At 45.6% G+C, this 17,800-nt stretch overlaps 1 protein-coding gene across 4 annotated transcripts in view; it reads right to left on the minus strand.

The window, feature by feature from the left end:
• LOC111859937 (potassium channel subfamily T member 2-like) overlaps positions 1-17,800 on the minus strand; it is an 89,107-nt gene that overhangs the window by 33,253 nt on the left and 38,054 nt on the right. For all 4 annotated transcript variants that reach the window (XM_072711824.1, XM_072711822.1, XM_072711823.1 and 1 more), the window contains 5 exons: positions 10,597-10,656; positions 9,613-9,687; positions 6,480-6,563; positions 1,711-1,805; positions 198-378 (listed from right to left, as the gene is read on the minus strand). In XM_072711824.1, coding sequence (XP_072567925.1) covers positions 198-378; positions 1,711-1,805; positions 6,480-6,563; positions 9,613-9,687; positions 10,597-10,656 — 495 coding nt within the window. The remainder of the gene's footprint in view (positions 1-197; positions 379-1,710; positions 1,806-6,479; positions 6,564-9,612; positions 9,688-10,596; positions 10,657-17,800) is intronic.

Consider the following 17,800-nt stretch of genomic DNA (forward strand, 5'->3'; position numbering starts at 1 on the left):
TCCCTTAATTTCCTCAGATCCTCCAGTTCTTGCTAGCTCAGTGTTCTGGTAATTTAACCGCGATGTTCCCAAAATATTTTAGGAACATAAACATGTAGGATTAGACCGTTCTCAACCCACATGCTGCTCATTTTCAGGCAGGACTGCAACGACAATGCTTGTGGGTCACATGACAGCAAGCTCAGCGATTGGCTCACCTGCACAGGCAAAACGATGAGAGCCACACAGATCATGATGACCACCAGAAGCTGCGAGGGCCAGATCCGGGGCGTGACATCGCCAAAGCCCACAGTGGAGAAGGTCACCACACAGAAGTAGAGTGAGTCGAAGAGCGTCAAGTTGTTGCCGGCGCGTTCTAGATGCTGGATGCCACATATGCTGGGGAGCAGAGAAAAGATGGAGCTAACAGGGGGACGGTAGAAGAAGCTGGAGAGTGCAGAGATGATGCACCAGGATGGCATTATGTACAATATGAACAAAAGTACTGGGACACCTTGCCTTTATACCCACAGGAGCTTTTATGACACTCCATTCTAAACCCATAGGCATCAGTATGGAGCTGGTCCCCCCTTTGCAGCTGTAACAGCTGCCACTCTTCTGGGAAGGCTGTCCTCAGGATTATGGAGCGTGTCTGTGGGGATTTTTGCCCATTCATCCAGAAGAGCATGTGTGAAGTTAGGTGTTGATGTTGGACGTGAAGGCCTACCTCTCATTCTCTATTCTAGTCCATCCCAAAGGTGTTTGATGAGGTTGTCAGGGCTCTGTGCAGGCCAGTCAAGTTCTTTCACAACAAACTCACCCAACCATGTCTTTAAGGACCTTGCTTTGTACACTGGGGCACAGTCATGCTGGAACAAAAACGGGGTCTTCCCCTAACGGTTCCCACAAAGTTGGAAGTATAGAATTGCCTCACATGCCTTTTTAGCAACCAAACCACCTGCAAGTCAGACTAGGTGATCCCCTTGAAGCTACGCAGGTTTGGGCCTGGCCAGTACTTGAACGAGAGACCAACTAGGAAAGCTGGGTTGCTGCTGGAAGAGGTGCCAGTGTGACCAACAGGTTAGCTTGGTAAGCTTGGATCTCCAGTGCAGTGATGGGGATGCTGTGCTGTAAAATGGTGCTGGCCTTTGGATGAGAAGTAAAATTGAGGTCCTGACTCTCTGAGGTCATAAATGATCCCTGGGCATTGTTTGAAAGAGTAGGGGTGGAACCCTGATCTCCCAGCTAAAACGGCCCACTGTTGTCCTTTCAAATCTGGCCTCCTAATCACCCCGCATATATCACTGGTGAATACTCTCCTGCCCCTTCACCACCTTAGCCACTGTGTGGTGAGCGTACTGGTGCAGAATGGCTCCAGGTGGGGGCTACACAGTGGTGGTGGTTTAATAATGATTGATACTTTACTAATCCATGTTGGGAAATTCTCTTTATGCCTCCCCCAACTAGCTCTCTATAGGTGAGAGCAAGCTAGTGGCTCCCCATTGGTTTTGGAAAGTGCTTTGGGTGTCTTGAAAAGTGCTATATAAATGTGACATTCATACATTTTGGACAGTTCAACGCTTCCAACTTTGTGGGAAAAAAATTCCCGCAGCAATTGCCAAAAATTCTTTGTGAAGCACTACCCCAGTGCCCCATATGTATTTAAGGAGTATATATGTATGTGTGTTCACATGTTTGTGAGATTAATGCATGTGTGTCCCTCAGACCCACCAGGTAAACATGAGGCAGACCAGGGTACAGATGAGGATGAGGACTTGGTTGAACATAGCCGAGTGTGTGCGCTGGATCGCCCGGTGCAGGTCGTTCTGACAGTGGGAGAGGGGGGAGAGACAGCGCATAGCTACATAAATCCCAGTGGCATGATGGCATTTTCCCAGCTCCTCCAACAGCCTCATTAGTCACAGGTGACTGGTAATATTATTACAGAAACCATTACCAAAACATCTGGAAATAGCCAAACTGACACTATGCATAGGACAGACCATTTACCCCCACTAAGTTTCAGACAAAATTTTAAAGCGGATTGAGTAATGCAGAACCAGTGTGCTAATTCCTGGGATTACTCTGTATATGGAAGAAAGACTGCAGAGAACTGAAAAGTTTATGGTATGATACATTCTGACCACTGAAGGTCATCTAAACTCTACAAATACCTAAACATCATGGAAAAGCAGCAGGAGCCAGAATCCACTGCAGTGGGAACTCGCGTGTGTAGAAATGGAAAGCAGAACCCAGGCACCAGCAGTAATGCTGAAGAGTCCACATTAACCAGAGTCACATAGAACTGGACAGCAGAACCAGGGACCATCAGTAATGCTGCAGTGTCCACAGTAACCAGAGTCACATAGAACTGGACAGCAGAACCAGGGCACCAGCAGTAATGCTGAAGAGTCCACATTAACCAAAGTCACATAGAACTGGACAGCAGAACCAGGGACCATCAGTAATGCTGCAGTGTCCACAGTAACCAGAGTCACATAGAACTGGACAGCAGAACCAGGGCACCAGCAGTAATGCTGAAGAGTCCACATTAACCAAAGTCACATAGAACTGGACAGCAGAACCAGGGACCATCAGTAATGCTGCAGTGTCCACAGTAACCATAGTCACATAGAACTGGACAGCAGAACCAGGGCACCAGCAGTAATGCTGAAGAGTCCACATTAACCAAAGTCACATAGAACTGGACAGCAGAACCAGGGACCATCAGTAATGCTGCAGTGTCCACAGTAACCATAGTCACATAGAACTGGACAGCAGAACCAGGGCACCAGCAGTAATGCTGAAGAGTCCACAGTAATCAGAGTCATGTAGAACTGGACAACAGAACCAGAGCACCAGCAGTAATGCTGCAGAGTCCACATTAGCCAGAGTCATTAGCCAAGTTCTGTGCCGGAGTTATCACTGATTAACATAGCTAAATGAAAGGAGGCAATTTAAAATCAGTTGGTGTAAACAAGCACAGAATAGATGAAATAGGATGGATAAATTACGGAGTTGGTGGTCTCCTGATTCCAGTAAGCGTTCATGGCAAAACAGTATATTTCTATAGTCAGAAAAAAAGATTTGCTTGTTTACATGGATGCCTCAGTGCTGCCATCAACTTAGTATCACAGTAAACATACAGGAAATGAGATCCTAGGATGTGAAAGTACTGCAATTCAGAGACTTTACAGGCCAGCTCTGCACCTGCCAGTTTCATCAGAGCTGCTTCAGCTTCAGACTGAGCTCTGTAACGATCCACAAAGATGACTCCTGTTCTTAAAGGGTTCAGTGCTCAAGGACAGACTGGCACACCTGGATCTGTGCAGTCTGCTGCCGCTTGGGGTAAACATAATCAATGCTTTATTGATTCCTGTGGGGAAACTGTGTTTACGCCTCCCTCAACTTCCTCTTCTTTTTTGTGGCGTAAGCTGTCCGCGAAGGGCAGCCACCCACAGCAGCGCCCAGGGAGCTGGGGGTTAAGGGCTTTGCTCAAGGACCCGCAGACAAGCTGAGGCTGGGTTTGAACCGGCGACATTCAGATTACAGGCTTAGCCCACACACTGCCCCCTGCTCAATGCTGCCCCCTGTAGCCCCCTGCTCAGTGCTGCCCCCTGCAGCCCCCTGCTCAGTGCTGCCCCCTGTAGCCCCCTGCTCAGTGCTGCCCCCTGCTCAGTGCTGCCCCCTGCAGCCCCCTGCTCAGTGCTGCCCCCTGCTCAGTGCTGCCCCCTGTAGCCCCCTGCTCAGTGCTGCCCCCTGCAGCCCCCTGCTCAGTGCTGCCCCCTGCTCAGTGCTGCCCCCTGCTCAGTGCTGCCCCCTGCAGCCCCCTGCTCAGTCCTGTGCTCACTTTGGCAGCATATCCCTCTCGCCCGGCCCGTGAGCTTAAACATTCAATTCAATTCAACTCAATTCAATCTTATTTATATAGCGCTTTATCACAACATTACATTGTCTCAATGCGCTTTACATTTCTGCCTCGTAAGGACCCCCCATTGAGTAAGCCAAAGGCAACGGTGGCAAGGAAAAACTCCCTAAGAGGAAGAAACCTTGGGAGGAACCAGACCCAAAGGGGGAGCCCATCCTCCAGGGGCCGGCAGATGAGTCAAACAAACAAGATGAAATGACTAAGCTAATACAGGGGTTGAAATATATGTCTCAATGCCCCCTGCTCAGTGCATCAACATACTCAGATTCCTTCAGCAGGACTGATATGGTCAGACCTCAAAAATCCTCTAACACAGAGTCCAGAATACAGACAGGATATGTGGGATAGTTTGAGTAAGAACAAAGACATAATGTCACACGGTAAATTCAGGCTTGGCTGAATGAGGTGTACTGACCTATGGCATTTACATCATTTAACCTCTACCTATCCCTAACCTTAACCATAAGTAACTATGACACCCTTAACCTCTACCCATCCCTAACCTTAACCATAAGTAACTATGACACCCTTAACCTCTACCCATCCCTAACCTTAACCATAAGTAACTATGACACCCTTAACCTCTACCTATCCCTAACCTTAACCATAAGTAACTATGACACCCTTAACCTCTACCTATCCCTAACCTTAACCATAAGTAACTATGACACCCTTAACCTCTACCTATCCCTAACCTTAACCATAAGTAACTATGACACCCTTAACCTCTACCTATCCCTAACCTTAACCATAAGTAACTATGACACCCTTAACCTCTACCCATCCCTAACCTTAACCATAAGTAACTATGACACCCTTAACCTCTACCTATCCCTAACCTTAACCATAAGTAACTATGACACCCTTAACCTCTACCCATCCCTAACCTTAACCATAAGTAACTATGACACCCTTAACCTCTACCCATCCCTAACCTTAACCATAAGTAACTATGACACCCTTAACCTCTACCCATCCCTAACCTTAACCATAAGTAACTATGACACCCTTAACCTCTACCTATCCCTAACCTTAACCATAAGTAACTATGACACCCTTAACCTCTACCTATCCCTAACCTTAACCATAAGTAACTATGACACCCTTAACCTCTACCTATCCCTAACCTTAACCATAAGTAACTATGACACCCTTAACCTCTACCTATCCCTAACCTTAACCATAAGTAACTATGACACCCTTAACCTCTACCCATCCCTAACCTTAACCATAAGTAACTATGACACCCTTAACCTCTACCTATCCCTAACCTTAACCATAAGTAACTATGACACCCTTAACCTCTACCCATCCCTAACCTTAACCATAAGTAACTATGACACCCTTAACCTCTACCCATCCCTAACCTTAACCATAAGTAACTATGACACCCTTAACCTCTACCTATCCCTAACCTTAACCATAAGTAACTATGACACCCTTAACCTCTACCCATCCCTAACCTTAACCATAAGTAACTATGACACCCTTAACCTCTACCCATCCCTAACCTTAACCATAAGTAACTATGACACCCTTAACCTCTACCCATCCCTAACCTTAACCATAAGTAACTATGACACCCTTAACCTCTACCCATCCCTAACCTTAACCATAAGCAACCAACCAAAATACAAGACTTTTGGCATTTTTACTTTTTTGATTGCAGTCATAGATTTATATAAAATTGAAGTTATGGATGCCTCCCCATACTATCACACTGTCACACTGATACTTTGGTCCCCAAATGTGATCTATGCAAACACACACACACACACACACACATACACCAAAACAAAGCAGATGGTCTCGTCTGCCGGTGATTATCTCTGTGTCTCTGTTTTATGTCCTTATGTTTACTGCCAGATTAATTATGAATCATTACATGTCGAGGTTTTGTTTTGTATTATTGTTTGTGGTTCGCTGCCATGGCAACACCAATTATTCCGCACCAATAAGGCATCTTTAAAATGAAATTGAATTGAGAGAAAACCAGAGTCAAAGATTACTAAGATCTGGGAAATGGGCTCACAGATTAAATAAATTAATTGAATTTACATCAAAATCAGGGCTTACAGGGAGAGAGCGAGAAGCTGGAGAGAGTGAAGGGAGTAATTACAACAAAAAGACATGCGTGGCATGTATGTAGCCGGAGAGGCTCCTGTGTGTGTGTGCGTGTGTGCGTGTGCGTGTGTGTGAGTGTGAGTGGGTATACCTATCCTTACAGGGACACAATGTCCCTATAACGTGATAAATATCCGGGTTTTTTTTTCCTAATGGTTGTCATAGTTATTTAAGGTTAGGGTTAGGGCTGGGTAGGGGTTAAGGTTGTCATAGTTACTTATAGTTAAGGTTAGGGCTGGGTGGGGGTTAAGGTTGTCATAGTTAGCGTTAACATTTTTCCCATAGAAGTGAATGAGCGGTCCCCATAAGGATAGGTATACCCGACATGTGTGTGTGTGTGTGTGTGTGGGCTGTGCATTGATGCATTTCTGCTATTAGAGGGCAGAAGGCCAGAGGGGGAGAGGGGAATCCAAGCCCTGATACTGGTTCCGGTGCCGGTTCTGCTCACGATCATGTTCTCCAGAGCATGCTTGGCCAGCCAGCAGTTGAGAAAGACAGGGATGAACAGATTCCTCAGAGAAGGCAGGATCACCTGAAGAGAGAGAGAGAGAGAGAGTACAGCAATGACGGCCATCTAACTTCCAAGTGTGCGTGTGTGTGGGTGTGTGTGTGTATGATATGGTGTCTGTGTAATGGTGTGTGTGTGTGTGTGTGTGTGGGTGTCTGTGTGTATGTAACGTGTGTGTGTAACGGTGTGTGTGTAATGGTGTGTGTGTGTGTGTGTGTGTGTGGGTGTCTGTGTATATGAAACGGTGTGTGTGTAACGGTGTGTGTGTGTGTGTGTGGGTGTCTGTGTGTATGTAACGGTGTGTGTGTAACGGTGTGTGTGTAATGGTGTGTGTGTGTGTGTGTGTGTGTGGGTGTCTGTGTATATGAAACGGTGTCTGTGTGTATGTAACGGTGTGTGTGTAATGGTGTGTGTGTGTGTGTGTGTGGGTGTCTGTGTGTATGTAACTGTGTGTGTGTAACGGTGTGTGTGTGTGTGTGTGGGTGTCTGTGTGTATGTAACGGTGTGTGTGTAACGGTGTGTGTGTAATGGTGTGTGTGTGTGTGTGTGTGTGGGTGTCTGTGTATATGAAACGGTGTGTGTGTAACGGTGTGTGTGTGTGTGTGTGGGTGTCTGTGTGTATGTAACGGTGTGTGTGTAACGGTGTGTGTGTAATGGTGTGTGTGTGTGTGTGTGTGTGGGTGTCTGTGTATATGAAACGGTGTGTGTGTGTATGTAACGGTGTGTGTGTAATGGTGTGTGTGTGTGTGTGTGTGTGTGTGTGGGTGTCTGTGTGTATGTAACGGTGTGTGTGTAACGGTGTGTGTGTGTGGGTGTCTGTGTGTATGTAACGGTGTGTGTGTAACGGTGTGTGTGTGTGTGTGGGTGTCTGTGTGTATGTAACGGTGTGTGTGTAACGGTGTGTGTGTAATGGTGTGTGTGTGTGTGTGGGTGTCTGTGTATATGAAACGGTGTGTGTGTGTATGTAACGGTGTGTGTGTAATGGTGTGTGTGTGTGTGTGTGTGTGGGTGTCTGTGTGTATGTAACGTGTGTGTGTATGTAACGGTGTGTGTGTAATGGTGTGTGTGTGTGTGGGTGTCTGTGTGTATGTAACGTGTGTGTGTGTAACGGTGTGTGTGTGTGGGTGTCTGTGTGTATGTAACGTGTGTGTGTGTGTAACGGTGTGTGTGTGTGTCTTTGTCTGTGTGTATGTAACGGTGTGTGTGTGTGTCTGTATCTGTGTGTTTATCTGTATGTGTTTATCACTGTATGTATCGCTGTTTTTGTGTATTTCTGTGTTTGTGTATCTGTGAGTGTGTGTCACTGCGTGTATCTGTGTATATGTACGTGTATGTGTATATATCGCTTTGAGTTTGTGTCACTGTGTTTATGTATCTGTGTATACATATGTGTGTGTGTATCACTGTGATTGTGTATTGCTGTGTGTGGGAATCTCTATGTGTATGCATTTGTGTGTGTGTATCGCTGTGTGTGCGTATTGCTGTGTTTGTATCTGTGTGTGTGTGTATTGCTGTGTGTGCATTGCTGTGTGTGCGTATTGCTGTATGCGTATTGCTGTGCGTGCGTATTGCTGTGTGTGTATTGCTGTGTTTGTATCTCTGTGTGTGTGTATCGCTGTGTTTGCGTATTGCTGTGTTTGTATCTCTGTGTGTGTGTATTGCTGTGTGTGCATTGCTGTGTGTGCGTATTGCTGTATGCGTATTGCTGTGCGTGCGTATTGCTGTGTGTGTATTGCTGTGTTTGTATCTCTGTGTGTGTGTATTGCTGTGTGTGCGTATTGCTGTGTTTGTATCTGTGTGTGTGTGTATTGCTGTGTGTGCATTGCTGTGTGTGCGTATTGCTGTATGCGTATTGCTGTGCGTGCGTATTGCTGTGTGCGTATTGCTGTGTTTGTATCTCTGTGTGTGTGTATTGCTGTGCGTGCGTATTGCTGTGTGCGTATTGCTGTGTTTGTATCTCTGTGTGTGTGTGTATTGCTGTGTGTGCATTGCTGTGTGTGCGTATTGCTGTATGCGTATTGCTGTGCGTGCATATTGCTGTGTGCGTATTGCTGTGTTTGTATCTGTGTGTGTGTGTGTATTGCTGTGTGTGCATTGCTGTGTGTGCATATTGCTGTGTTTGTATCTCTGTGTGTGTGTGTATTGCTGTGTGTGCATTGCTGTGTGTGCGTATTGCTGTATGCGTATTGCTGTGCGTGCGTATTGCTGTGTGCGTATTGCTGTGTTTGTATCTCTGTGTGTGTGTATTGCTGTGCGTGCGTATTGCTGTGTGCGTATTGCTGTGTTTGTATCTCTGTGTGTGTGTGTATTGCTGTGTGTGCATTGCTGTGTGTGCGTATTGCTGTATGCGTATTGCTGTGCGTGCATATTGCTGTGTGCGTATTGCTGTGTTTGTATCTGTGTGTGTGTGTGTATTGCTGTGTGTGCATTGCTGTGTGTGCATATTGCTGTGTTTGTATCTCTGTGTGTGTGTGTATTGCTGTGTGTGCATTGCTGTGTGTGCGTATTGCTGTATGCGTATTGCTGTGTTTGTATCTGTGTGTGTGTGTATTGCTGTGTGTGCATTGCTGTGTGTGCGTATTGCTGTATGCGTATTGCTGTGCGTGCGTATTGCTGTGTGCGTATTGCTGTGTTTGTATCTGTGTGTGTGTGTGTATTGCTGTGTGTGCGTATTGCTGTGTTTGTATCTGTGTGTGTGTGTGTATTGCTGTGTGTGCATTGCTGTGTGTGCGTATTGCTGTATGCGTATTGCTGTGCGTGCGTATTGCTGTGTGCGTATTGCTATGTTTGTATCTCTGTGTGTGTGCATTGCTGTGTGTGTGCATTGCTGTGTGTGCGTATTGCTGTGTTTGTATCTGTGTGTGTGTGTATTGCTGTGTGTGCATTGCTGTGTGTGCGTATTGCTGTATGCGTATTGCTGTGTTTGTATCTCTGTGTGTGTGTATTGCTGTGCGTGCGTATTGCTGTGTGCGTATTGCTGTGTTTGTATCTCTGTGTGTGTGTATTGCTGTGTGTGCGTATTGCTGTATGCGTATTGCTGTGTGTGCATTGCTGGGTGGTTTGGGCTACTCACAGTAATGACGAAGGGAACAGTGCTGATCATCTCCAGTATGAAGGGAACTCTCAGAACTTGCTCCCACACGTTACCCTGGAGGGGGCACATAATTACACACAGGTCAGGGGTCAGGAGTCAGAGGTCAGGGAGTGCCATGCATTGCCATGACTACCACAGCTAATGCAGAGAGAGAGTGGCTAGACTACCGTCCCACAGGCTTAGTCGGAAGGTTCAGACAGGAAGCCCTTTGCAGTACAAAGCGGAGGTGTGAGATGTTAATATAGCCCTTTGATGCCTTCTCTGTACATTAGTGCACTGCAGCTTACTTTCTGATCCCTGTGTGCCGTGGAGCATCACTGCGGGAGGACAGAGGCATTGAAAGGCACCTGGAGGCTGTTCCTCCAGTGTGTGTGGGGCGCACTGTGGGGGAGCCACTCAGTGCAGGATGGAGAAAGTGTGAGGAGATCCGCAGTGGCTGCAGGAGGGGATTCTGCGCGCCATGTTGTTACCCATCTCCTCACGGCTGTCAATGGCTCTGTGAGCTCAGTGAAGAGCTACATCGCGACGTCATGGCCCTCCATGAAGGCAGCCCTCTCCAAAGCAGAAGCCTGCATTTATTGGCCTGGCTCATATGAGAATTGCGGCTAGTGGGGTGGGGAATGGTGGGGGAGGGGCAGTTTTTATATATTTTCACTGCTTTTGTGAAAATGTCATTGGAGCCTGAGTTATACCAGCAGGACACCGATTTATCTGGAGTCACACCTGGTCTGTGATCCTAATACCATATATAACATTATATTGTGTAACACTATAAAATTCTGCCATAGATACAGTATCATGTATGAAAAATTTGCCCTCAGTGCATAACACTGAATGATCAACGCTGACAGGGTGTTTGGCTGTTTACTTGTAATATTTATGGGGATATAAAAACGCGAGAGCTGCCTCGGACAGAAGTCAAAGTCAGTGTCATTTCACTGTGCACCTTCTTTTTCTTCTCACCTTATAACTGAGATACACCAGTAACATGGTCTCTGATAAGCTGATAAATGCCACCAACACCTGAAGGGAAAAAACAGACAAAATCTATAAGAGGTTCCTCGAAAAAGCCGGAGAGAGAGAGAGAAAACACACTTCAGAACCACAAAAGGGATTTCTCAGGCCAGTCATTAGGGAAGCACTTTGCTGGGATCAAAACTTTAATCAAGGACTATGGCACATTTCTCAATGTTACAAAGAAGAAAGACAACAACAGCATTGCTGCTACTCACATGGAGTGTGTGTGGGTTTGTATTTACCAAATGCCCCCACACTGCGATACCCCCCATAATGTAACATTTTGATACTCCCTCCACTGTAACACTGATACTCCTACACCGTAACTCCCCATACTATCACACTGATACTCCCAACACTATAGCACTATTACTCCCCATACTGTAACATTTTGATACTCCCTCCACTGTAACACTGATACTCCTACACAGTAACCCCCCATACTATCACACTGATACTCCCAACACTATAGCACTATTACTCCCCATAATGTAACATTTTGATACTCCCTCCACTGTAACACTGATACTCCTACACCGTAACTCCCCATACTATCACACTGATACTCCCAACACTATAGCACTATTACTCCCCATACTGTAACATTTTGATACTCCCTCCACTGTAACACTGATACTCCTACACAGTAACCCCCCATACTATCACACTGATACTCCCAACACTATAGCACTATTACTCCCCATACTGTAACATTTTGATACTCCCTCCACTGTAACACTGATACTCCTACACCGTAACTCCCCATACTATCACACTGATACTCCCAACACTATAGCACTATTACTCCCCATACTGTAACATTTTGATACTCCCTCCACTGTAACACTGATACTCCTACACCGTAACTCCCCATACTATCACACTGATACTCCCAACACTATAGCACTATTACTCCCCATACTGTAACATTTTGATACTCCCTCCACTGTAACACTGATACTCCTACACAGTAACCCCCCATACTATCACACTGATACTCCCAACACTATAGCACTATTACTCCCCATACTGTAACATTTTGATACTCCCTCCACTGTAACACTGATACTCCTACACCGTAACTCCCCATACTATCACACTGATACTCCCAACACTATAGCACTATTACTCCCCATACTGTAACATTTTGATACTCCCTCCACTGTAACACTGATACTCCTACACCAAAACTCCCCATACTATCACACTGATACTCCCAACACTATAGCACTATTACTCCCCATACTGTAACATTTTGATACTCCCTCCACTGTAACACTGATACTCCTACACAGTAACCCCCCATACTATCACACTGATACTCCCAACACTATAGCACTATTACTCCCCATACTGTAACATTTTGATACTCCCTCCACTGTAACACTGATACTCCTACACCGTAACTCCCCATACTATCACACTGATACTCCCAACACTATAGCACTATTACTCCCCATACTGTAACATTTTGATACTCCCTCCACTGTAACACTGATAGTTCCTACACAGTAACCCCCCATACTATCACACTGATACTCAATCCTCACACTGTAACTGACATCCTGTTGATTAGCCTCTGCCAGGAAATAACCAAAACTGAATATACTGAATGGAGAAAGCATTGTTTTGGTTTTTTGTACATTGTAATGATAAATAAAATAATTAAGAATAATAAATATTAAGTTCTTCTTGCTGTTTCTTTCTCCACATTTTTCATTTTCAGGACCACCAGACCATTCTGAGGACCTGGGCTTTGCCCCAAACTTCCATGGAAAGTTTCAGGTTCCTAATGTTGTAGGAACCATGTAATTAATACCTGTTATTTTGATGTTGTGGGGACCATTTTTCAGGTCCCCACAAGGTGAAACTCAATAAAAACCAGTAAATGCATTTTAAAAACTAAGCATGCCAAAAGACTTATTTTGTTTGGTTACTTGTGGTTAAGGTTAGGGCTGGGTGGGGGTTAAGGTTGTCATAGTTACTTATGGTTAAGGTTAGGGCTGGGTAGGGGTTAAGGTCGTCATAGTTACTTATGGTTAAGGTTAGGGCTGGGTGGGGGTTAAGGTTGTCATAGTTACTTATGGTTAAGGTTAGGGCTAGGTGGGGGTTAAGGTCGTCATAGTTACTTATGGTTAAGGTTAGGGCTGGGTGGGGGTTAAGGTCGTCATAGTTACTTATGGTTAAGGTTAGGGCTGGGTAGGGGTCAAGGTTGTCATAGTTACTTATGGTTATGGTTAGGGCTGGGTGGGGGTTAAGGTCGTCATAGTTACTTATGGTTAAGGTTAGGGCTGGGTAGGGGTCAAGGTTGTTATAGTTACTTATGGTTAAGGTTAGGGCTGGGTGGGGGTTAAGGTTGTCATAGTTACTTATGGTTAAGGTTAGGGCTGGGTAGGGGTCAAGGTTGTCATAGTTACTTATGGTTAAGGTTAGGGCTGGGTGGGGGTTAAGGTCGTCATAGTTACTTATGGTTAAGATTAGGGCTGGGTGGGGGTTAAGGTTGTCATAGTTACTAATGGTTAAGATTAGGGCTGGGTGGGGGTTAAGGTCGTCATAGTTACTTATGGTTAAGGTTAGGGCTAGGTGGGGGTTAAGGTTGTCATAGTTACTTATGGTTAAGGTTAGGGCTGGGTGGGGGTTAAGGTCGTCATAGTTACTTATGGTTAAGGTTAGGGCTGGGTAGGGGTCAAGGTTGTTATAGTTACTTATGGTTAAGGTTAGGGCTGGGTGGGGGTTAAGGTTGTCATTGTTGGGATCAGAGTTTTTCACACAGAAATAAAAGGAGACTTCCGACAAAGATATGAAAACAAACATGTAATCTTAGTTACATGCAGTATTAGTCAGTCACTCCAAAACTGAATTATAAGTACTGCTCATAAAAACCCAGTAGTATTGCAGTACATCTTACATTTACAGTAACATCTAGGCCTCTATGGAGTGTGGACTCGGCCACAGGGCTCTGAAGTTTTACTGAACGATCATAGCCAATGAACAGGGGTGTCATGCAAACAATTAGAGCCCCCCCCCCAAATGATGATTTTCAGCTTTATAATTTAGGTGGTTTAACAAATGTAATAAAAGTAAGCCTTCAGAAATGACACCCATTTTTCAATGGAGGCCTTCCATTTTCAGAGGCTCAAAAGTAATAGGACAAAGAATTATAATATAAAATATATACATTGTTTTAATATTTGATGAAAATCCTTTGCAGCCAATGACTGCCAAAAGTCTGGAACCCACGGACATCACCAGAAGCCTGTTGGGTTGAGATCAGGCGACTGACTTGGCCATTGAAGAATATGCCATTTCTTTACCTTGGGAAGCTCTTTGGCTGCTTGAGCATTGTGTTTTGGCTCATTTTCCATTAGTACTGTAAAACACCTTCCAATCAGTTTGGCAGCATCTGGCTGAATCTAAGCAGAGAGTGCAGCACTGTGCAGACTGAGCAGATAGTACAGCACTATGCAGACTGAGCAGATAGTACAGCACTATGCAGACTGAGCAGATAGTACAGCACTGTGCACACTGAGCAGATAGTACAGCACTATGCACACTGAGCAGATAGTACAGCACTATGCAGACTGAGCAGATAGTACAGCACTATGCAGACTGAGCAGATAGTACAGCACTGTGCACACTGAGCAGATAGTACAGCACTATGCACACTGAGCAGATAGTACAGCACTATGCAGACTGAGCAGATAGTACAGCACTGTGCACACTGAGCAGATAGTACAGCACTATGCACACTGAGCAGATAGTACAGCACTATGCAGACTGAGCAGATAGTACATCACTATGAACACTGAGCAGAGAGTACAGCACTATGCACACTGAGCAGGTAGTACAGCACTATGAACACTAAGAAGAGTACAGCACTATGCACACTGAGCAGATAGTACAGCACTATGCACACTGAGCAGATAGTACAGCACTGTGCACACTGAGCAGATAGTACAGCACTGTGCACACTGAGCAGATAGTACAGCACTATGCACACTGAGCAGAGAGTATAGCACTATGCACACTGAGCAGATAGTACAGCACTATGCACACTGAGCAGATAGTACAGCACTATGCAGACTGAGCAGATAGTACAGCACTATGCACACTGAGCAGATAGTACAGCACTGTGCACACTGAGCAGATAGTACAGCACTATGCACATGGAGCAGATAGTACAGCACTATGCACACTGAGCAGATAGTACAGCACTATGCAGACTGAGCAGATAGTACAGCACTGTGCACACTGAGCAGATAGTACAGCACTATGCAGACTGAGCAGATAGTACAGCACTATGAACACTGAGCAGATAGTACAGCACTATGAACACTGAGCAGATAGTACAGCACTATGCAGACTGAGCAGATAGTACAGCACTATGCACACTGAGCAGATAGTACAGCACTATGCACACTGAGCAGATAGTACAGCACTATGCACACTGAGCAGATAGTACAGCACTATGAACACTGAGCAGAGAGTACAGCACTATGCACACTGAGCAGATAGTACAGCACTGTGCACACTGAGCAGATAGTACAGCACTATGAACACTGAGCAGATAGATCAGCGCTATGCTGCTTCTGTCAGGAGTCAATCAGCAGGCTTTTTAAAATGTTTTCCGGCAAAGTCTAATCTGGCCTAATCTGGCCTTCCTTTTCTTCAGTGTTACCAGTTTGCATCTAGAAGTAAACCCTCTGTATTTATATTCATGAAGGCGTCTCTTGTTGTAGACTTTGACAGTGATACGCCTACCTCTTCAAGGATGCTCTCGACCTGGCTAGATGTTGTGATGGGGGTGTTTCTTCACCAAGGAAAGAATTCTGCGATCATCCACATGAGTTGTCTTCCATAGTCTCCCAGACCTTGTGGTTTGGCTAAGCTCACCAGTGCATTCCTTCATTTTAAGAATGTACCAAATTCCTGATTTGGGCACTCCTAAAGTTTTAACTATCTCTCTGATAAGTTTATTTTGTTTTTTTCCGCCTAATGATGGCCTCGTTCACTTGCATTTACACCTCTTTGCACCTCATGTTGAGTTCCAATGAATAGCTACCAAATGCAAATTCAGTGCTTGGAATAAATTCTAGCCCTTTAATTTTCTCATTTTTTTCTTGGAGTATCGTTGTTAAACCCCTTAAATTAAAGCTGAAAGTATATACTTCCATCACATCTTCAAATTCATCATGATGGTATACAGAGAGAAAATTACAAAAATTGCAAAAATGTCCAAATACTTATGGATCTAACTGTACCGTAACAGCTTTAATATACATTATTCACAAACATTACATTAAAAACATTATAATCGCATAATCATATGATTATTCAGGGCTAACCCCCCCCACCCCGCTTAAATGGGCATGAGGTCACTGCCCTGGAGGACCCAGGACACACCCCTCTCAGCTTCAATGAGCATGAGGTCACTGCCCAAGAGGACCCAGGACACACCCCTCTCAGCTTCAATGAGCATGAGGTCACTGCCCAAGAGGACCCAGGACACACCCCCCTCAGTTTCAATGAGCATGAGGTCACTGCGCATGAGGACCCAGGACACACCCCTCTCAGCTTCAATGAGCATGAGGTCACTGCCCAAGAGGACCCAGGACACACCCCTCTCAGCTTCAATGAGCATGAGGTCACTGCCCAGGAGGACATAGGACACTTGGCTTTTCATTGTTCCTCAACACTCAGCCAATCCGTCAAAGAAATTGGTGGCCAATTAAAATTTCCCCACAAAATTCGGCTTTCAAGGTTAGAAATTAGCCGCCGGCTGGAAAGTGGCTCAATCAGGGAACCACTCACACTGCATTTCTGGCCAAATGGCTTTAATTAATCCACTGAGTGCCATATCACAACAAAAGTCCCCAGCTCTTCAGGTCCTTGTGGAGATTCCCATCTCCTGCCCTTGAAAGGAAGCAGCTGTTCTTGAGAGTAAAGGAACCTCCATTATGCCATAAAGCCTGATAATATCAGACACAGAACGACAAGGACATTCGTTCTGCACAGTGCTTATAATGTGTGAAGATCCCCAGTTAGCGTAGTACTACCAAGCTTAAACTCTGGGCTCCTCCAAGCGATTCCTGAGCGTGACAGCCTCGATTGGAGCGGAGCACCCAGTGCTCTGCATAGGGAGTGAGGTCAACCCTGACAGCAGGCTCCTGCAAGGACACACTCAGGTCTAAAAAAATCCACAAATTACCAAAAAAAAAAAAAGTTTTTCGTCTATATTATTTCTGTTAACAAAAACAAGTACAAGGCAGTTGACAAGTCCAACAATTAGAGAAAATTAGTCACAGGAAACCATTATCACACAGACTCACAATATTTAGCTATAGAATTTCATTACGTAATAGTGGCCTTGGGAGGGATCTCTGGTTTAGCGGGCGAAGATGGAGATGATCATTATGTGACTGGGACCAGAGGAGGGCTCTCTGGTTTAGCGGGCGAAGATGGAGATGATCATTATGTGACTGGGACCAGAGGAGGGCTCTCTGGTTTAGCGGGCGAAGATGGAGATGATCATTATATGACTGGGACCAGAGGAGGGCTGTCTGGTTTAGCGGGCGAAGATGGAGATGATCATTATGTGACTGGGACCAGAGGAGGGCTCTCTGGTTTAGCGGGCGAAGATGGAGATGATCATTATGTGACTGGGACCAGGGGAGGGCTCTCAGGTTTGGCAGGTAAAGATGGAGATGATCATTATGTGACAGGGACCAGAGGAGGGCTGTCTGGTTTAGCGGGCGAAGATGGAGATGATCATTATGTGACTGGGACCAGAGGAGGCCTCTCTGGTTTAGCAGGCAAAGATGGAGATGATCATTATGTGACTGGGACCAGAGGAGGGCTCTCTGGTTTAGCGGGCTAAGATGGAGATGATCATTATGTGACTGGGACCAGAGGAGGGCTCTCTGGTTTAGCGGGCGAAGATGGAGATGATCATTATGTGACTGGGACCAGAGGAGGGCTCTCTGGTTTAGCGGGCGAAGATGGAGATGATCATTATGTGACTGGGACCAGAGGAGGGCTCTCTGGTTTAGCGGGCGAAGATGGAGATGATAATTATGTGACTGGGGACTGGGGAGGGCTCTCTGGTTTAGCCGGTGAGGATGGAGATGGTCATTATGTGACAGGGGACTGG

The sequence above is a fragment of the Paramormyrops kingsleyae genome, chromosome 5 (assembly GCF_048594095.1).
Source record: "Paramormyrops kingsleyae isolate MSU_618 chromosome 5, PKINGS_0.4, whole genome shotgun sequence".
Lineage (NCBI taxonomy): Eukaryota > Metazoa > Chordata > Actinopteri > Osteoglossiformes > Mormyridae > Paramormyrops > Paramormyrops kingsleyae.